The sequence below is a fragment of the Delphinus delphis genome, chromosome 4 (assembly GCF_949987515.2).
Source record: "Delphinus delphis chromosome 4, mDelDel1.2, whole genome shotgun sequence".
Lineage (NCBI taxonomy): Eukaryota > Metazoa > Chordata > Mammalia > Artiodactyla > Delphinidae > Delphinus > Delphinus delphis.
The window spans coordinates 97,317,155-97,339,262 of record NC_082686.1 but is presented as its reverse complement, the minus strand read 5'-3'; the positions used below and the strand labels follow the sequence as shown (position 1 = coordinate 97,339,262).

The 22,108-nt window shown below is 38.2% G+C and overlaps 1 protein-coding gene and 1 pseudogene across 1 annotated transcript in view; both read left to right on the top strand.

The window, feature by feature from the left end:
* Window positions 1–3,630: 3,630 nt before the first annotated feature.
* LOC132424947 (nucleotide triphosphate diphosphatase NUDT15 pseudogene) lies at window positions 3,631–4,150 on the top strand (annotated as a pseudogene).
* A 3,320-nt stretch (window positions 4,151–7,470) lies between these two features.
* LOC132424436 (EGF-like and EMI domain-containing protein 1) overlaps window positions 7,471–22,108 on the top strand; it is a 131,204-nt gene continuing 116,566 nt past the window's right edge. The window contains exons 1-2 of the mRNA XM_069540654.1: window positions 7,471–7,516; window positions 12,477–12,599. Coding sequence (XP_069396755.1) covers window positions 7,471–7,516; window positions 12,477–12,599 — 169 coding nt within the window. The remainder of the gene's footprint in view (window positions 7,517–12,476; window positions 12,600–22,108) is intronic.

Sequence of the window (22,108 nt, the reverse complement as noted above, 5' to 3'; positions counted from 1 at the left end):
GGTGCCCCTCCCCCTATTCAAGACCCTTAGAGTTAGGTATTCAAAGGTCTTTGAATAATTTCTAGATCAACCCAGTTATCTCAATCAAGCAGGCAGTCAGCTAACCATTATTCATTACCTGCCTCTGATTTCCAAGCCCTGCTTTTGTCCTCCCCTTTCCCATGGCCCCTCTTCTCCCTCTCTAGATGTGTCTCCACTCACCATTCATTTAAGGAAACACTTACTAAGCACCATCTAAATGCTAGCATTATGTTAGACCCCAAGGAAAAGAGGAGAAGCAGAACCAGTCACTGTCCAAAAGATGAAAATCTCTCAGAGGATCATACCTTTCATTCTCCTAGGGGGTGAACCTTGAGTTTGGCTAAACATTTCTGTTTCTCTAACCGAATGCCTAGGGTGAATGCCTTATCCATTCCTGGAAATAATATCCTTAGCTCTCAGCCTACAGAGAGTTTGGCTCTTTCTTGAAAACTGGAAGAGAATGAATGTATTTGGACTGTGAGTTGAACTGGATGTAGAGAAAAGTAGCTAAGCAAAATAAACTAGATGAATTTTTGTTCAGTTCAGTTTTACTGGCTCACTCACCTTCCTTTGCCATTTGTGTGTGATATGATGAAGTACAAAGATGATGTTGCATATCATTAAGTATATGTCAAGTTGATGTTTGCAGTAGGCTCTGTGTACAAGCTTTGTTTTCATTGCTTGCAGCTCCCTCACATAAAGAGACTGTGATGACAATATTGTATCACAATATACCAGAGCCTCATCACAGTGTGATCCTCAGGGATGATATTGGGTCATGTTATAGATAAGCAGCAATATAATAGATCCAAGAAGGCATGACCTTGGAAGCTCTGTTTTCAATAAGAAGAAAGAATAGGTTATTCTGGGCTTGGAAAAAATTTTAAAAATAGTCATCCCCAAAGGCTAACTTGCCTTCCACATTCTGCACTGTAGCAGAAAGACTTTATAATTTCCAAATAGACCAGATTGTTTTCAGTCCTCATTTTTTTTGATTTTCAACAGAATTGATTTTGTTGTTCATTCCCTTTTAAAAAGTCTCTCCTCCTTGGGTACCAGGATTCCACACTGTCTGCTTCTTTCCACCTTCTCCCACTTCTCTTTCTCAGTCTTTTTTACTGAGCCTTCTTCCTCTAAATTAATCTATCCATTACTCATCTATTCATTTTTTTTACTTTTTTTTGGCCACGCCAGGTGGCATGCGGGAATCTTAGTTCCCTGACCAGGGATCAAACCTGCGCCTACCACAGTGGAAGCATGGAGTCTTAACCACCGGACCTCCAGGGAAGTTCCTTTTATTTTTCACTTTTTCAATAAATATTTGTTGTGCATACTATGGGCCAGGCACTGACTTAAGTACTGGAAATACAGTGATAAGCAAAATACACACCATCTCTGCCCTCAAGGAGCTAACATACAGTAAAATTGTTGGTTCCCTGGATTGGGTATTTTCGATGCTTTTTAAAATCTCATTGCAGGCACAGAAGTATGACATCTTTTCCTTCCTCCTTCCTGAGCTAACACAAAGGATCAGCTTGTCAAATCAGGCCCAGGAAGATAAGAGATCTATCCAGTATTATGCTTTGCTAATAATTTCAAGACTACAAGCAATCAACAGGCATAAGTGGAACAAGGAGAAAATAGGAACATCTTTGCGGCTGCTCGGGTCTTTCCACTCTGCAATGGACATGATTCTCTAACCCAGAGTAACAGATGCTCATGTGTGTGATTTCTCTTCTGTATATAACAAGGACTGTGCAGGGTCTCAGATTCTACCCTACTTTTACATTAACCAGTTAGCCTGTAACTGTTTCATAGATGCTGACAGAAGACGTGAGACTCCTGGGTTAGAAACAAAGGACTTTACGACTCCTGGCAAAAGTAGTAGCCAGAGCTTCATTTGTTTGTGTCAATTCCCCATGTCCCCCCCAAATCCCATAGCAGTGACACAATGGGCTCATTATAGATGCCTACACATCAATTGGTTGCATTAAAAAAGGGGACCACTGAGCTTGGGGAATCCACCACCTTTAGTTAGCGGAAACAAGCCTGTTTGTTTTCTCAGTGGAGATGTTAGCTCATCTCTCTGTGCAAACCCAGTCCTGAAAAATGGCTTGGGTAAAGAGTGATCAGACATAAGATATGTAAGGATGCTCAGGGTCCAGTGTGGATTGCTACTCCCAGCATATACTTTCTTGGAATGCACTAATATGGTTTGAGATTCTCAATAATTTGAGAATTCCCTCTCTTATGTCTTTAAGTCAACCTTCTCTGTTGGTCCCTTCCCATCAATATTTAAACTAATGCAAATCTGGTCCACCTTAAAAACTCTCTCCCTCTACCACACTCTCCTGTCCAATTACAACCTCCTTTTCTTAATAGTCAAACTTATTACAATATGTGTCCTAACTTTCTGTCTCCCTTTCTTTGTCTCCAGCTTCTTCTTCAACCCCCCACACTGCATCTGGGATCAATTTGCTACTCTACTGAAACAGTCTTCTAAGTCTCAGCTTCCTCCTATGTAGGTAGAAGTAATAGAAATATTCACTAAATAGGTCTGTTTTGAGTATGAAATGTGTTAATAAATGTGACGAGTTGAGAGCAGTGCCTGGCACATTGTTCGTGCTCAGCAACTGTTAGGTAGATTGTTGTTATTAGCAACCTTTTATTTATTTATTTTTTTTTGCGGCACGCAGGCCTCTCACTGTTGTCGCCTCTCCCGTTGCGGAGCACAGGCTCCGGACGCACAGGCTCAGCGGCCATGGCTCACGGGCACAGCCGCTCCGCGGCATGTGGGATCTTCCCGGACCGGGGCACGAACCCGCGTCCCCTGCATTGGCAGGCGGACTCTCAACCACTGCACCACCAGGGAAGCCCCAGTGGGCACTCTTTAGTTCCTATTTGACATCCCTGTGTTGACCGCTTTTTCCTTCTTGAAACTCCCCCTTCTTCAGTTTCCATGATGCCAGACTCTCTTAATTTTCCTCTTACTTCTCTGGACAGCCTTCTTGGTCAGATTTGTGTGTTCTGTCTCAGGCTGTCTTAAATGGTGATATCCCTCAGAGTCCTCTGTTAATCTCCTTTCTCTTTTTTATCTACATGCTTTCACTTCATGATATTATCCACTCCTGTGCCTGAATTACTTTCTATATGGAGATGCCAACACCCTATACCTTTTCATTTACTTTTTTAACAGATATTTTTAGGACATCTTCTATGTGCCAAACACTGGGATAGCTATTGTGAGTAAAACCGACAGGATTCCTGCTCTCATGCGACTTAGTCTTTAATAGGGAAAGCAGATATAAAACAAATAATCACACATACGATTCTACACCTATAGATGAGTTAATGGCTCCAAAGTAAAGGAAGACAGTCCTAAGAAAGTATAACACATCAATCTGACCTAGGGTAAAGGAGAAATGCAGGGCTCCTTAAGGCAGTGGTGCTTGGGTAGACATCAACAGGATGCAAATGTACTCACTAGGTAAAGGAGGAGAGGAGGAAATAAAAGAGAGTACAAAGTATTCAAAGAACTTCAAGAAGATCAGTTTTGCTAAAACATCATAAGGGGAAAGGAAGAGCAAGATAGAATTAGACTCTCGCGCTATGATGGCCAGTGCAGAGCCGCAGGGGCAGCACCCAGGAGTCAGGGTAGGAGTCGTGGTGACCAGCTGCAGGCGTCCTCACTGCATCCTCCTGGGGAGGAAGACAGAAAGGGTCATTTGGAGCCGGCAATCTCCAACTTCCCAGGGGCCAACTGGAGTTCGGTGAAAGCTGGAAAGAATGTGCTCAAAGGGAAACCTGGGAAGAAGCAGCTCTTCACCTGAAAAATGTTCGCTTGGCCTCGGTTGTGAATTCTTTCGTTGAGGAAGAGACTTACCATTATGTCACTATTTTAATGAAAGGAGAGGTGGACGTGACTCATGGTTCAGAACCAAAGAATGTAGAGCCTGAGAAAAATGAAAGTTGGGAGTGGATTCCTTGGGAAGAATTTCCTCCCCTGGACCAGCTTTTCTGGGCACTACGTTGTTTAAAGGAACAAGGCTATGATCCATTTAAAGAAGATTTGGATCATCTGGTAGGATATAAAGGAAATCACCTACAGGTGAACAAGGAGACGCCATGATTTGTTTTTTTTTAATGGGTTGGCCATAAAGTTCGTTCGGTTTTCCTGTGAGATGGCTCTAGTAGCGCTCAGTTGTCTTTAACTTCATTCGAAGCAATTTTGTTAGATTGTATTGTGACAGCCGTCATATCAGTGTGCATTTAAAGAAACACTTATCAAAATTGGTGAATTTTTGTGTAGCCATTTTAATATTGAAGATGGAAGAAAAAAGCAACATTTTTGGCCTATTATGCTTATTTCAAGCAAGGTAAAAATGCAACTGAAACGCAAAAAATGATTTGTGCAGTGCATGGAGAAGGTGCTGTGACTGAGCAAACGTGTTAAAAGTGGTTTGCGAAGTTTCGTGCTGGAGATTTCTTGCTGGATGGTGCTCCACGGTCAGGTAGAACAGTTGAAGTTGATAGCGATCAAATCGAGACATTGATTGAGAGCAATGGACATTATACCACTCGGGAGATAGCCAACATACTCCAAATATCCAAATCAACTGTTGAAAAGCATTTGCACCAGCTTGGTTATATGAATCGCTTTGATGTTTGGGTTCCACATAAGTGCCAAAAACCTTCTTGACCGTATTTCTGCATGCAATTCTCTACTGAAATGTAATGAAAACGTTCCGTTTTTAAAACAAATTGTGAAGGGCAATGAAAAATGGATACTGTACAATAATGTGGAATGGAAGAGATCGTGGGGCAAGCGAAATGAGCCACCACCGAGCACACCAAAGGCCGGTCTTCATCCAAAGAAGGTGATGCTGTGTGTATGGTGGGATTGGAAGGGAGTCCTCTAAGTATACCCAACATGCTTTCAGCCAGTACTTGTGAAAAATTTTCAGGGATTGTGTTATGAATTGTATTTCAGACTCAGAAAATGTGATAAATGGTGATGTTGTGGTAACTCTGCTTTCCCTATTTCTCTGTGGTATTGACTGTGCTGTTTGTCATTACCAGTGTGCGTGGAGGAGAGTGCAGAATTTGTCTTAGTGTTTCAGTTCTAATAGAGAACCTAATTCAAGGGCGGGACATTCTGCAACAGTATTCCCATTGCAGAATTTAACACATTTGTTGATTTTCCTCTTTTATTTAAATCAAAAAAAATTTTGGTAATATATTGTGACAGTCCCTGCAACTAGAGCAAACAAGACAGGTCTTTAGGGTGTATTTCCCAGGTTTCCAATTGAGAACCTAAAGCAAGGGAAGTGAGACAAACCATCCAGGATCTGTATCCCATCATTCACAGGCCCTGTCATTTTGGATCTCTCAGTTGATCTGAGATTCGGCTTCCTTATGTGTAAAATGCTATTACACTAGGGCAGTGGATCTCAAAGTGTGACCCAGGGAAGTCCTCAAGACCCTTTCACGGATCCTCAGGGTTAAAGCTGTTTTTGTCGTATGAAGACTTCATTTGCTTTTTTCATTCTCATTCTTTCCTGAGTGTACAGAGGAGTTTGCATGTTGTGTGATAGTGTAGCAGACTGAACGCAAAGCAGATATGAGAGTCTAGCTCTCTTCTATTAAGCTAGACGTGAAAGAAATTGACAAAAATGTAAAACAATGCCACTCTTTTCACTGGTTCTTTTGTTTTTTCTTTAAAGAAAAATACCTATATTTTTTATAAAAATTATGTTAACATATAACGGTTTTTGTTATTTGTAAATAAATTAATAAAAGAATTCTTTAAAAGAGAGAGAGAGAGAATTAGAGAAGGAAGCAGAGACCAGACCACACAAGGGCCTCCAGACCACGTTGGTGTTCAGTTTAATCCTAAGAGCAATGGGAAGGAATTGAAGGGTATAAAACAGAGACAGGAGTGAGGGAACGGGTGACATGATCAAATTTTTGTTTTTGAAACATCACTGTGGTGCAGCAGATATTAGAGGACCCAATGGTGGATGGCGGGGGCGAGGGGGGGCTTTAGTTTCATTTGAGTGGTGTCAGTGGACATGAGAAATGGACAGATTTGAGATGTTTTAGGAGATAATTTTGATATAGTAAAATTTGGTATTAGATCAAATGTGGGTGAAGGAAGGGAAAATATCAAGGATGACTCCTAAGTTTAGACTTGTGCAGGGAGATAGATGGTAGCTGAAAACTCCCCCCATATTTTTCTCCTGATTTTAGTCCACACACTCAGTTACCTACTGTCTATATCCCTAACTTCCAATATCACTTGCCCATCAAATCATGATGTCCAAGACTGAACTATTCTTCTAGTATCAAATGTTCCTCCTTCTGTGCTGTGGCAGTGAATGCGGTGAATGCCACAGCCAGCCAGCCAATCGTTCAAGTCAGTTGACCTTGACTCTTTCTTCTCCATCACATCCAGCTAATAACCAAATCATTTTGATTTTGTCTTCTTAAGCTCTTTTATATCTGCCCACATTTCTCTATTTCCACTGCTACTAGCTTAGGTCAAGTCCTCAACATCTTTTATCTGGATTTTGGCTGTAACTTGGCTTCCCTGCCTTCAGTCTCCCACTTCTCTAATCTCTCCTCTGCCCTGCTGGTACCCATGGTCTGTAAAGTAAAGCCATGTCTCCTTAGTATGGCAGAAAAGACTCCATAATCAGGCCCTAGCCACATCTTTAGCATAATAATCTTTTGCTTTAATCCTTACTCTACACAGACCAAATAAAGGAACCCTCACAGAGCAATTGTGAGGAAACCATTCAAGAAGGCATCTTCAACCCCTCTAGCACTGTCAGATATGCTACAACTTAGCACAGGCAGTTTGATAAACCCATATATTTGTCATAAAAATGAACCAAAATTGTGACAAATCCTCAAATTCATTAGACTCTTGACAGAATATAATTGCTCCAATAATGTTACAAGCCTTGGTGAATATAGATTAAAACATTTTACTGATTGGAAGACAATAAATCTTTTTGGAAAGTGTGTACTGAGTTTGAGCTGCACTGGGTAACTTCCTCCTGCACACCCACTTTACGGTATTCATGCCTCAGTTACGATGATTTCTTTTACAGTCAATAGAATCACATAAAATGCTTAAACCACAAAAGGGAGGGTATTGAATCACTTAACTGAGGAGGTCAGAGGTAGGAGGGCTTCAGGCATAGTCCATTCAGGGCTCCAATTCCTGTTTTCTGTTAGTCCTTCAGCTCTGTCTTCTTTGTTGGCTTTATCTTTAGTGCAGCTGCATTCATGGGGAAAAAAACGGCTACTGCATGATGACTCATACACACATTACAATTTCCAGAGCAACAGGGCCTCTATGTCCCAGGGTTCCCAACCTATATGCTGAGCTTCCTGCTGATTGGATCACATCTGAACTAATTCATTCATTCCTGAGACGGTCATATGCTAATAAAGACATTGCCTGGTCCAGTCACTGTGGCAGATGGAGGTAGGTTTATGCCAAGAAAAGTCCACCTCAGATTTGAGAGAGGAGTGGTGTTCATCAGTCCCATATAATCTACATGGTTTCTCTAAAATGACAGGGATAAAATTCCCCAAAGGAAAACCTGATAGTTCTTGAGTATTAGTGAACAAGAAAAATGGCCAACCTGTGAATATTCACTATAGACACAATTTAAATTTGTTCATGAGCAAACAAAAATTACTCTGTGCCCTGGAGTTTTTAAAGCAACTTGTGAAGGGTCAAAAACAAATATCCATAGTCTATTGCAAGGGTGAAGAGAGGGCAAGTGGAACAGAGCCCATTTCTAAGAAATCCCATTGATGAATATGGGTGGATAGAAGACTGAATTATGTGGATGGCTCTCAAACCACACATTCATTCGTTCATTCACAGAACATTTATGGAGTATCAACTCTATTCCAGAAAATGCTTGATATAACAGGATCCTTGACCTTAAGGAGTTCATCCGATCAGGAACTACAGAAGTAAGATACAAGTGAAAAGTCAGCAGTATTGCATATCAGAGTGAAAGTATAATAGAACAGAGTGAAAATAAAGCCACGTCTAGAAAATCTAGTGGAGTCTTCAACACACCCTCTAATATTTCCTTCAAATCTAACACTTCTATATTGCGGTCTTCAACATAAAGCAATGCTTATTTCCAATCAACAGGTTTCCGAGAACAGAAACCTGTATCGCCTATATGAAAAGGCAAATGGAAGAATAATTTATCTTACCCTGGCTGCACACTCTAAAAAAATAATATAAAACAACGTTGATTGTTTGGAAACAAAAGTGGATCTTTGTTGTCTCAGGGAGCTTTTATGTGCAAAATACACTTGATAATAGTGTGAATTCTTTTAAGCTATTATATTCTGTGATCATCTGGGGAAATAGTTTGGGGGATAAATACAGCAGAAATATTTAGAGAAAGGACATTAAAAAGGAAGAATAGCAGACATAGTTGATTCTTCTTTGACATTCTTGTACAGTATAAAAATCATCAAATCCTTGGTCCATATCACAGGGATAATGCTGAAAAAATTCTAATCACTTTATCATTATTCCCAGCAGTGTCCTAGAGCTCCAATTCTGAGGGCAGGGCTTTCTGTAAGCATCTAACATTAAGATATAACTGAGAGAAAAATTGGAGAAATGGTTTCTCCACATGAAGTATACTTCATAATAACATTTTAATGTAATATTGACATTTCTGGTTTTTAACTCTGTTGGGCAGAATCTTGACGGAAAAGAAAATCACTTGTGACGGCTTCAGCATGAGTGTCTAATATCATGGCAATTTAACCCGGTTTTATCCTATATCAGAGGTATTTCATCAGAAAAGAACTAAAATGTCCTTCACGTTTTACAGAAGGAAGTCATTTCTCATAACAGATAATGCTAACATTGTCTTAAAAATATTAACTATTGTTGAGTGAATAGTGTGGGAAATATGGGTGGTTTCTTTTCAGAGGTTTTGGTAAATAATTTAATGTATGTATATATGTATGTATGTATGTATGTATATACACACACTATTTTGGTCAGAGTATTGATTTATCTATTTGAACTGAATTGGTCTGCTTTGGTCAAACAGCTGAGAAGTTGAGCCAGATCATGACATTTGTGATCCGTGTGACATTTGCAGTTGAACAGAGGACTCAGGCTCACTACTCAGAGTATGGTCCACAGACCACAGCTTCAGAATTGCCTTGGATCTATTAGAAATGCAAAATCCAGCCCCTCAGCCCCAGATCTACTGAATCAGCATCTGCGTTATAACAAGATCTCTAGGAGATTAAAACATTAACTACATAAGGGGATCTCAACTCTGGCTCCCCATTAAAATCACTAAAGGTGATTTTCAAATATTTGATTACCAAGTCTTACCCCAGACCAATTAAATCAGACGTTTTTAAGGACAGGACCAAGGCTTGGGTATTTCTAAATGCCCACCAAGTGATTCTAATGCACTGTCAGATTTGAGAATGGTAGGTTACACAATGCCCAAACAATCAGCAAATCCAGTGTATTCTGAAAGGACAAAAAAGAAGAAGAAAGTCAAACCAATTACTTTTCATTTGGTACCACTCTATAAATGATTGATTTTTTTAACTGTTAGTAAGTTTGCTTAACTACTGTGTGAACACAGCCTGTTATGTCTCAACCTGCCCAGAAGTGTATTGTATTGTAAATCAAGAAGAAGACTTTGCTATCTAAATTAATTAAAAGAAGATTGTAGGTTTGTTTTTCAACTTTACTTTCTTTTGCCAACCTTATTCACCAACCTGACAGGTCTAAATACTGAATCTCAGACACTGCACGTTTAAACCTCTGCACCTTTGGATTACCCATCCTTTTCTCCATGCACTCAATTCTCAGTTTTTACCTCAAACATTCCTTTATCACTGTAGCCCAAATGCATTTCCCCTTCCCTGAATTCCCACATTTCTCAGTATTTCTATCGTTGCTTGTTTGATTTCTACATATAATCTCAAGCATTAGCAGTCTATTCCAATCTCTTATACATGAATAGGAAAGGAAAACATAAATCAGAGCGTAGTACATGTGGCAGTCATTATTATCCCATCTTACAGATGAGGAAACTGAGTCTCAGAGAGGCAAAGTGACAGGTTAATAAGTTTCAACACTAAGATATTTTTCCCAAGACTGTCTGACTCAGAGTACAGAGGAAGTTTGGTTTGCTTTTGTTTGTTAGTGTGTATGTGTTTTTAATAGATTATAGTACTTGAATTATAGTTCTGGGGAAGATTAAGAATATGAACACACTAAAACATACTGAAAGAATACTCATCCTTAAAATCAATGTCCACTCTAATCTTTGGAATGAACCCAATGATTTTTCTCTTTTACACTAACTTGGTTTCTTTTGCCAGAAAATTATTGGAGCTTGAAGGGGAAGGGGAGGTGTTCTTATTATACTTCTTTTTCAAAATTACTTTTTAATACTCAAGTAGTAACTGAATAACTTTCTTGTGAAAAATTAGAACATTATAGATGTGGATAACATTCCTTGTCCAACACACACATCCTGCACTCTACTCAGTCAGATACCTTCCTTCCCTCCTCAGAAGTAATCATTTTATCTGTGCACACTCTTTAAGACATTTTTAATGTATTTAAATACATATATATGGTATATTTTAAAAAATTTTGACATGGCAAATGCTGATATATTGATTGTTTTGTTGATAAAAACATATAACTCTTGGGAATTAAGAGTTTTATTTGTATGTCTAAAGTAAAAGACCTGGGAAGGATATATAATTCAGGGGTTGACAGAATTAAGATTCAAAATTATATCTCAACCCTGTGAATAATACCCTAAAGCTAGAAAGATAAAAATTTAGGTAGCATAACTATTAAAGCCTTGCACAAAGTATAAGTTACAAATGGAGAATTCTGATTTGATATTAGTTTATATGGAAAAAATTAGTGGTTTGTTTATCACAGACTCAAAATTTAATAAAAATTCTAACACTTTGAAAAGTCAGTAGTTCTTATCTCTAAAATAAGATTCCTTTTAAAATATCAGAATTACTCCAGAATATCTAATTTTAGAAGGAAAATTCTAGACTGTGTAAAATGTGTTTAATATGGTAAACTAGTAATTTTAAAATGTGGGACTTATTTTGTGATTTATATTCTTCATATTTTTTCTTCTTCATAAAAAAAAAAAAAAGCCAAGTAAAAGAAAACTCTTGTGCTTCTCTCAGGTCACATGCCCTAATGTTACCTACAGTACAAAACATTCATTAGGATTTCAGTGTGAAAAGGGCCTGTGATGAAACATTGCAATAGTATTCCTTCCCAATGTTGATGTCTTCTCGAGTAAGGATCTTGCCCTATGGAATTAAATCTCACTCAATGTAAAGCTAATTATCTATTATGATAACATATTTTAGTGAAGAATATTCATACTCAACAGTCTTTGCCAGAATGTCTGGAACTGGGGACAGGGGAGTCAGGGACATTCTCTGCATGAGACACGTGCAGACTAAATCTTGACCTTTCTGTCTGATTTTTACTTTGGAACATGTCACAAAACAGATTCTCTGAACAGGAAAATTTAGAAGCTCTGATTATCTGAAAAATCACTGATTATCTGAAAAGCTTTCCCTGTGTTTGTGGATATCTTCTTGTTGTGATTTTAGATATATCAGAACTGATTGTATAGGGTACAAGGAAGTATAGGTTCTAAGAGATAAATTCGTTTTCCTTTCCAAAGGAAGACAAATATTATTCATTTATCATAAACTTGACTGATCGTAAGACATAGGTGACCATGAGTCTTGACCTCTTTTCATTTAGTCTAAATTAATGTAACTTCAAACATAAACATGCTAAGTATTTCAGAAAGTGGAGCCCTGAAAGATAAGGAAGAATCTGAGTTAACGGAGCAAATGTATCCATGTGTTTTTAAGAACTCCAAACCATGGCTTTATTTGAATTGATCTGTCTCTGCCCTGATGTCCACTATATCCCATGAGAAGGAGAGTCAAGGTATTAACTCTATTACTGACCTTATTCAGCAGCGTCAGACCAGTAAAGGTGTTTATCTACTCGTGTGTGCTGCTCCAGATAGGGTAGCTCATTGTAATTCTCCCCTCCAGGTTCCCTTCCCTAAGGAAATATCTATATCTCAGATCTGTCTAATTAATCAGGATGTGAAGAATAGAAAATTGTGAGACAATCACTATGCTCATCGTTGCTGGGCTTTCAAAAGCTCAATAAAGTTTCTATCTACATTTTTTTGTTTATACTGTGGAGTAAAATGGATCAAACAGGCAAAGAACTGTGGCAACAGAGATGGTGCCTTTGTGCAATAAAACATATACTGTGTATCAAAGAAATATTGTGCCACTTCTCTGAAGCTGACATTGGAATGACATTGTAATCCTGACCATCTGTCTTCCTCCTCTAGATGTTGATGAATGTACGGTAGTGAGTGGAGGCTGCCAACAGCGCTGTATTAACACCCTGGGCACCTTCCATTGTGCATGTGATACGGAGTACAGTCTCCATGCTGATGAACGCACCTGCATAAGTGAGTAAACATTAGAACCAGCTTGAAGTTGTTTTCAGTGAAAATCGACCTGCCCACGTAGGGGCAGGAAGAAAACGTTTTTCTATTGTAAAAACATCTATAGAAGCTGACAATTTTCAAGTACAATTCTATCTCTTAGAATTTAAAAAAAGATATTTTGCTATTAAAAGACTGAAAGACAAAAAAGATGGGGAAGTAAATATAGAAATTAACATTCACAAGCAAAACTTGGATCCCCCCAAATGTGTGACTGTTCCTTAGGTATCATTTCTGCCACACGCAGTAAAGTATAAATTTGTTAATTACTGCTTATATACAACAAGTTCAGCACAGACTCACAATAAAGAGAGGAGGCTGGGCTGTTACAATCACTAGCTACAATGTTCACTCATTTCAAACCAGACTCAGAAGTGGACTCGTGATTATAACAGCAAAAATTATGACAGATTATATAATGAGTTTAGGGTTTCTCAAGAACAGTTAAAACTACACACATTAAATCTGAGGTTCCTATACACTTATTGTGTATCAAAATGTTCTTAGATATCAGTTTTGGGTGGTAAGATTATTATTGTTGTCTTTGTATGTTTCTGAATTTTATGAATTTCCTAAAATGAGTATGTACGCAGGAAAAAAACAGAAAAACTTTAAAAATACTGTGTTTCCTGTATGATTTATTAATGTTCTTTTTTTAATTTATTTTTTTAACATCTTTATTGGAGTATAATTGCTTTACAGTGTTGTGTTAGTTTCTGCTGTATAACAAAGTGAATCAGCTATATGCATACGTATATCCCCATATCCCCTCCCTCTTGCGTCTCCCTCCCACCCTCCTTATCCCACCCCTCTAGGTGGTCGCAAAGCACTGAGCTGATCTCCCTGAAATGTTCTTTTTTAACTGAAGTAATTTACATAAAATTTTTTTTTTTATTGAATGATGCTCCTCAGATGGCATCCAGCACATTCTGATTTCACCTCCAGGTCCCTTTGAAAAATATCTTATACTGAAAGAATAGCACCTTATACAACACAATTTAATTGCTGGTTTAATTTATACAGGGTTTGTTAACTGGTCCATCTACTCAAAATTATTAGCATTTTATGAGTATTCTATAATTATGAAATTTGGGATAGAAATCAGCCAGTTTTGCTTAACTTCATAACATATACTGTCTCTTTTTCCTAACATAGGAAATGAGAGAAAGCCAGGTGAAACAGGTAAAGATGTCCTAGTCATAGATCTGATTTTTTTTTTTTTTTTTTTTTTTTTTTTGCGGTACGCGGGCCTCTCACTGTTGCGGCCTCTCCCGTCGTGGAGCACAGGCTCCGGACGCGCAGGCTCAGCGGCCATGGCTCACGGGCCCAGCCGCTCCGCGACATGTGGGATCTTCCTGGACCGGGGCACGAACCCGTGTCCCCTGCATCGGCAGGCAGACTCTCAACCACTGCGCCACCAGGGAAGCCCATAGATCTGATTTTGATAGAAGAAAATGGAGGTTTTGAGAGCAAAGAAAGGACTTTTCCAAAGTTGAGTGAAGATGCAGATAGAAGCCATATCGTAGTATCAGGGAACTCAGTATCTACAGCAGGCACCAGTGGTGGGACAGCAGCACATGCATATTTTTGTAATCTCCCAAATATCCCCTTCTTTTTGCAAAATTACTGCTTGTTGCGACAGGAATCCCTTTCCCATCCTCATCTCCATCCCCAACCTGTAAAGACTTCAGCTGGTAATATCCTTAAACTACCACTCTAACTTCTCTCAGTCACAAAATATTTAGGGGCAGGATTACCTATACATGCAGATATGGTATTTAGTGGTAAAGGTTGAGCTGGTGAATTTTTGTGTCTGATATAAAAATATTTTGCAAAGTAATGAATTTTATACATCTATGGTATCTGGTCTTTGCGATGAGGCAAAATAAACACTCTAGTGATCAACTAAAATTATATCTTCAGGTGTAATTAATTTTCTAAACTCTGGAAGTTATTAACTATTTCTTAGTAAAATCATTAAGCTCTTTCCTTGTTCCTCACCACCATTGCTCTGGAATTTTCCAACTTTTGTTTCAATGACCTCAGGTCAAAGGTGGACTTGGATAAGAATATTATGGTTTATCATTTCTATTTCCATTCCTTAAAATCCATCCTGTACAGACACATGGACACTATGGCAATAGCATATTTGCAGCTGCGTAGGCTGATCCTCTCCTCGTACAGAATTTCAACATAGTGTACAAATTAAAAATTAAGCTAAAGAGAAATATGGATTTCATGATTGCAGTCATTTTAAAGCCTTTAACCCCTTGGATGTCATTCCACAGAAATACTGGACTCAAGAGTCCAGCAATTGACCTTTGTGGAAATGTTCATGCCTCTCTCACATGAATCTACTGGTTCTGGTTTCAAAGAATGGTCCTAAGAACCTCAGTTGACACAATTACAGCAGTCTTGTTAAAATGAACTCAAGAAGAATATAAGTATTTTGTATTTAAATACTAATAATGACGTGAGCTTGAGGATAAGAACTGTTTGTTTGCTTTGAAAGAAAGGGTGTACCGTAGAGAACTGAGTCTCACATTGGTTTGTATTTTGAGTAATATTGTAGCAAGGGTCAGATATTTTTAAAAGCAGGACAATTCAATTAGTCCACTTTCCCTTTGGTGTTTGTTACCTGGCAGGAAACTGAGAATGGTGGTTGATCTTACCAGGAAACTGTAGTAGACAGAAATTCTTCATGACCAGTCGCAGAAGAGAAGATGGAGTTATGGAATTTTATGATTCCGCTACTTTAGAGTCCTTGAAATTAACTGCCTCCATTTCTTCCTTCCTCTCGACCTTCTTTCCCTTCCTTTGCCCCATTCTGCCCATCAGTCATAGTCCTAAGCTAGTGTGACTTTTTGAGTTAGAGCCGCTGGTACTTTTTGCACTTTCTCTTAATCACAGCAGCAGTAAACTTCTTGTACCCCAAATCCTTACAGAGTTTAAGATGACTTCATTTCAAGAAAGGATCTCCTCTCTAAGAGCTGTGCACTTGTGGGGACATATGGCCAGCAGTTACTAGTCAGCCTCCACCAGAATGATAAAGTTACACAAAGTGGTGTTAAGAGAGGGGGTTCATAATATCCAGCTATAGTGTGCAGGCCACTTGGTTCCCCATAAAGTACTGCCTGGACTGCTGATAAAATGTGATCCCTGGGGATCTTGGCCTCAGTGACCCTCAGTTTGAGCCCCTGAATTTGTCTGCAAATTTTTGGAATGCATGTCACTTTACTGGTGGCAAGGGCCTATTACTTTCTTGAGATTTTTAAAGGTATCTATGACACTTCAAAATATCCCCCATATAATTTTGTCCTTATGATGGTGCTTCTTTAAAAGGTGTATATGTGGGAGGATTTCATGATACTGTTATATCATGATACAGTCTCATGACACTGTCACATAGTCCGAGGCTAAGCTGGTCAATGACTGCTTCTCCCTACACCTTCCTTTATAATGGGATTCTGGACCAGAGGTCTGGGTCCTTGTCCTTGAGCAGCATGGTTACACCTGGTTGGTGAAGGGTCCAGACATAGCATAGGAAAGCAGTCAAAAATGAAATTTTGACCAGATTTGCTTTGCTCTCAGTGGTCTCCATTAACACAGATATTACCAAGTAATACATATACTTTTAAATTTCCCTTTACTTGGAAACCAACGGCTTTAAAAAAATGGAAACTAGAGTTTAGCCATCATCAGAAAGACAGAAATATTCATACTGGTCCACCATTGACTCTCGTCCATGGACCAGGAACAGTGGCACGGTGGAATCCAAGTTGGTGCGTGGCCTTCAGCAAATCACTTAATCTCTCTACAGTCTCTACAGTCTAGTTTCCTCATGTGAAACTGGACAAAATGACCTTAAAGTTACTGCATCTCTAAAGTGTTATAATATTATGGAGTTCCCCAAATTACTAATTTGTTACATATCATCTGCTAACCTGTATTTTTTAAAACGCAATTGGATTCTGTGGAATAATTATTTTGTAGAGCTCAGATTTTATTTGAAAATTATATAAAGAACTTAGACTTTAGAAAGTCCCACATAAAAACAGTGAGTGAGAATTTTATATCCAGTTTAATAAAAATGAGTTCATGACTTCAATGTTTTTAATGAAAGCAATAACTACACTTTGGTGCTTTTTTGAAAATACTGTTTTCTGTATCATAGAATCATATTTTGGAGGAATCCAGGGACTAATTCAGCCTAATCTACTTTAGAGATAAGAAGTCTGAGATCCAAAGAAATCAAGTAACTTTCACTCTGAACAAAAGAAGTTTTCAGGAGAATCTGGCTAATTTCACTTCTAACCAAATGCTTTAAAATAATTTCTGATAAATATTTTAAAAGACTAAGAAAAATCATAAAGGTACTGTGAAATGAAATTCTTATATTCTATTTTAATAAATAGAGCTGAGGGTTAAAATAATGTATTTTCATAATAGCTATTGATGAAAGAAATCCACCTTATATTATCACCCTATAAGTGCAAATTTATCACTTCTCTCTTACATTTCTATCATATTCTCCAACAAACCTGGCTACTCTCAGTTCTCCAAGTCAGCTATGCCCTTTTCCACTTCCACACCTTACCTTACTCAACCTAGACTTCTCTCTCACCAAGACTCCACCTGTCAAAAGTCTACTTACCATGTTCCATGTTCAATGTCCGTTGGCCTGTTAAACCTTCTCTGGTGACCCCAGCCAAAAGCATTCCTTCTTTTTCTTCTAATACCATATGATTTAGTGTTGCCTTAATGATACATTGTAACATATAGTTTTATATGTGTGCAATTGGGCTTCAGACCAAATGAAAGACACTAATGACCTTCTAATTATCAGCTTTCAGAGGAGTCTTTTCCATGCCTTTCTCAATGGCCTCTGACACTATTAACCACTCATTTTTCTAAATCTTCCTCTTGACTTCCTGACAGCACAATTTTCACCTTTGACTGCTGCCTCTCTGTACTTACATTCTTGTTACCCGGTTCTGACTTTCGATCATCTTCCTCTCTCCTTGCTATGGACTGAATTGTGTCCCCCAAATGTGCATGTTGAAGCCCCAAGTTCCAATGTGATGGTATTTGGAGGTGGAGTCTTTGGGAGATAATTAGGTTTTGATGAGCTCATGAGGGTGGAAGACCCTCATGACGGGTTCAGTGCCTGTATAAGAAGAGAGAGCAGAGAGCTTGCTGTCTCCACCATACCAGGATCTAGCTGAAAGGTGGCCATCTGAAGCCAGGAAGAGAGCTCTCACCAGAAACCAAACCCTACTAGAACCTTGACCTTAGACTTTCCAGCCTCCAGAACTGTGAGAAAATAAACTGATAAGGCCACCCAGACCAGGGTATTTTGTTACAGCAGCCCAAGCAGACTAATACACTCATCTCTTCTTTATTCCCCCTTCTCTAGTCTATCTCCATTTTACTCTTCTACTTTTAGACAGAAGTCAATACCTATAAAATATCTGGCAAGTATTAGTTAAATGTTAGCTATTATTAGAATGTAAAAAGATGTAAGGACTTTACCCAGATGGACTTGCTCGTTGGGGAAAAACTCAAACTTGCAGTATTTCTAGCTTTTGGACTTCGAACAAAATACAAAATTATCTTCTGAGAGCTTTGAATTGAAGATTTTCTCATTGTTGAGAGGCAGACTTTAGTAGATATGACTAAATATAAGTAATGATAATGTAGACTAAACTTCTTCTTTTGCCAGTGGCTATTTTGTAACAGCCAGGGGCTAGATACCAAAATAATTATATTACCCAAATTTTCTGTATTTAGCTGTGTAATTTGCGTTTTAAGTAACTTGTAAGGTTTTAGCTATAATTTGGTATACCTCACAAAATCTTTGTCTTTCCATTTTTTTCTTTTTTATAACAACCTTGTGAAACATGCTCAGCTCAAATCTCCGTTCATAATCATGTCCTTCCTCTGCTATATTTGTTGAAATTCGCCTTCCCAGAGGGAAAAAGTAATTAAATGATTGAAAGTTTTAATGCTTGCATAGTTCTCTTACCTCTCTTTCATGCCTTCAGCACATAGGTTTATTAACATCTGTACTCACAAATAAACAAATGGAGTCACTGGTGTCTGCACAGGGAAACCTCAGATAAAAAGCATTTTAATTATTTTCATCTTTAACACAAGAATTCTTTATTTCCACTTGCTGGAAGTGGTCAGGAACTGCTTTTGTTCAATGGTTCCTTTTTATTCTCACTAAATGAGGTTGGGGGGAAGGAAGAAGAAAGGTTACCTGGAAGCTGTAAACCAAAGATTTTTCTGTGTGATGAAGTGTGCAACATAATAGAATCAGAGGTCATTTTTTAATTCTAAATAAACAGAAGTTAGGTGGCAAGAAGAGGGTAGATGTACAGCCTGGAAGCTTGATTAAATAGATATTCTTAGTAAAATTTTGAGCTTGAATAAATTTTCTTACATCAGATCTTTATGTTTCACATTTTAAGATAATGCTAAACTTGGAAAAAAAGGATTGAGAAAACTATTAGATGTGGTGGTCTTCACACAATGGATTCTTTTGTTTTTGATCTCAGTGTTCTGATCAGTGATGTCTAAGTTTTATTTGATAAAAGGAGTGGAAGTTTCTTTCTAGGGAATGCAAAGAGATTGCCCTCAAATTGGAGACGAAGGAAGTTAAAGACTTTCATTGTAACTACCTTTCAATTAATTGCATTATTTATGAAGACAAATTAGAAGCAGAATTCATTTCAGATGACAGCTGATGTCTTGAATAGGGCTATGTCAGGTTAAAAAAATTGTTTAGTTTGTCAGGTTGATGGCATCTCTCAGTCATTATCAAATTCATCGCCCTCGCAATATTAATCACTTTTGTGTGGTAGGTGATATATTTAATTCCTCAAAGTTGAATCTAAGGAACACTTCTCCTCTGCCGTCCTCGTTCCCTATATGTGGGCTTGAAAAAAAATCATGAACTTCCCAAGTTTTTATCCGTTTTGTTGATAATTAACCCAATTCAAAACCTATTTCCAAATCCAATGGATTTTAGGAATGCATTCAGAAATCTTTTTTTTTCTACAGTTTTTCTACAGTCTTCAGACTTGGGAAGGTAAGACTGACAGTTTTCGATAGAGTCAGACTAAGGTCTGAATTCTACTGCATCGAATAAGAGTTGTGTGATCTTGGTCCAGTTTCTTAATTTCTGATCTTCAGAGTTCATATCACTTTTATCTCTTTCTCTGTCTCTCTAACTGTATCTATACCTAATATAACCAGGATAATAATTCACAAAAATCAATATTATACATTGCACAAGGACACAAACCTTATAAAGAGGGATGTATTTAACACACTAGAATGGGGAATGGGGGAGACTGAGAGTGTATTCTGGGCTAAAAGTGAACAAATGAAACAAGAGTGGTCCTTCCAAGGACTGGGGAGTGATAAGAATTTTTCTTGAACTGAGCAGTGCGATAAACTTTACCTTCTGTATCCAACGTTAAAACAAAACAAAGTGATGAAATGTTAGCCCAGTGGTCTTCATCCTTGCCAGTTGCCTTTTCTTTTCTTCTTTCTCTCTATGTGGAAAGTAAATTCACAGGTCTTCCTTCAGAATAATCTCTAGGAATTTTTTATTTTTTTTTTGTTTTCTTTTTTTTTTTTTATCTAGGAATTTTTTCTAGCTATATTTGTAAAGTATTTTTAAATGTAAGATTTTCATAACATATATCAAATAAATAATAAAACCCTACTTTTAAGCACTAAATAATTTTGCTGTCTTACGTTTCCCAAATAATTTCATAGTGCATTACAGAATACCCCCTGTATGGGATGAACAAAAATATGAAGAGATTAAAATAATACCTGGCACATAATCGAAGTTCAGTAAATGGTGGCTTGAATCAGTAATTTATAATTATTATGTATCTACCTTTATTATTTTCCCACAATCAGAGTACCTATTCAATGCACAAAGATACTGAGAATAGGAGATTCTGAATTGTGTGCAACTAAAAATACAGGAACTTCTCTTTAAGTTATTTGTTTATGAAAATAGAGAATGGGATTTAGGATTGTGAGAAAAATATTGATAATCTGAAAACAGCATGTCTTGGGAAAAAAAAGTGCCAATTTTTCAGGGTAACAATATTAACTTTACCACATAGCTACCCTGTATAAAAGGTGTGTGACCTTGAGCTGTCACTTAGCTGTTCAAAACTCCATTTCTCCATATGTAGCGGGTAGTAAGGAAAAGTTACAGTGAAATCCTTAGTGCAGTGCCTGACACAGAGCGAGCAATCAATAAAAATTAGCTCATAATATTAATATTAGTTCTATACTTGCAGTTGGCTATAGGCACAGGACTAAATAAAATTACGGAGGGTCAGACACTATAGTTATAAACTTACTTTGGTGATCAGATGGCTTCCACTGGGCAGCTTTGTTGCTAGTTTTTTAGCAAACATACGTTCATTGATTCTTTTAACAACTCCCTGTTGCACTTCCTTTTTCTTTGCATTTTTGGAGCTTTAAAGCAATATTCACAACAATATTTTCACTGAATGGTAAAATATTCTCATTCTCATTTATCACTAGGTTGAAGATTTATATCTCCCTGTTTCCAAAAGCACTGGAGGCAGCAAGATTTAGGCAGCTTATGCATTTTCACGGGGTCCAAAGTGCAAAAAGACGTGAAACATAAAATAGTACTACCTCCATCTAGAAGCAGCAGAAGGATTAAGTGCTTGCAAATACCAGATATGAGCATAACACTTAAATCCAAATCTAATATCCCAGTATAGTTTTCTAGCAGCTGACAAGAGCCACATGGTTTAAATCACGTTTGCATTTTCTAACAACAATAATCATAGAGACATTTTTTTTTTTTTTTTTTTTTTTTTTTTTGCGGTACGCGGGCCTCTCACTGTTGTGGCCTCTCCCATTACGGAGCACAGGCTCCGGACGCGCAGGCTCAGTGGCCATGGCTCACGGGCCCAGCCACTCCGCGGCACGTGGGATCTTCCCAGACCGGGGCACGAACCCATGTCCCCTGCATCGGCAGGCGGACTCTCAACCACTGCGCCACCAGGGAGAGGCCACAACGGGAGGCTCCGCAACGGGAGAGGCCACAACAGTGAGAGGCCCGCATACCGCAAAAAACAAAAACAAGAAATCAAAACAAAAAAAAATTATTTTACCATCCTTAAAACCTTTTATTGTCTCTATATAGCTTTTAGAATTAACTCAAAATTCTTACTAGGGCTTACAAGATGCTTCAGGGTCTGACTTTTGGTTACTTCTGCTTACCTGCTGTGTTTCTACTCTGTACTTCATGCTCCAGGCTCAGACACACTGAAAAGCTGCAGTTCCTTACGTGTACCAGAGGTTTCCACACTCCTACACCTTTGTCTTACTGTTCCATCTGTCAGACACTCCCTGCTTCTGCACAGGCTTGTTCCTGGATTTGAGTCCAAGTCAACATTTTCCCC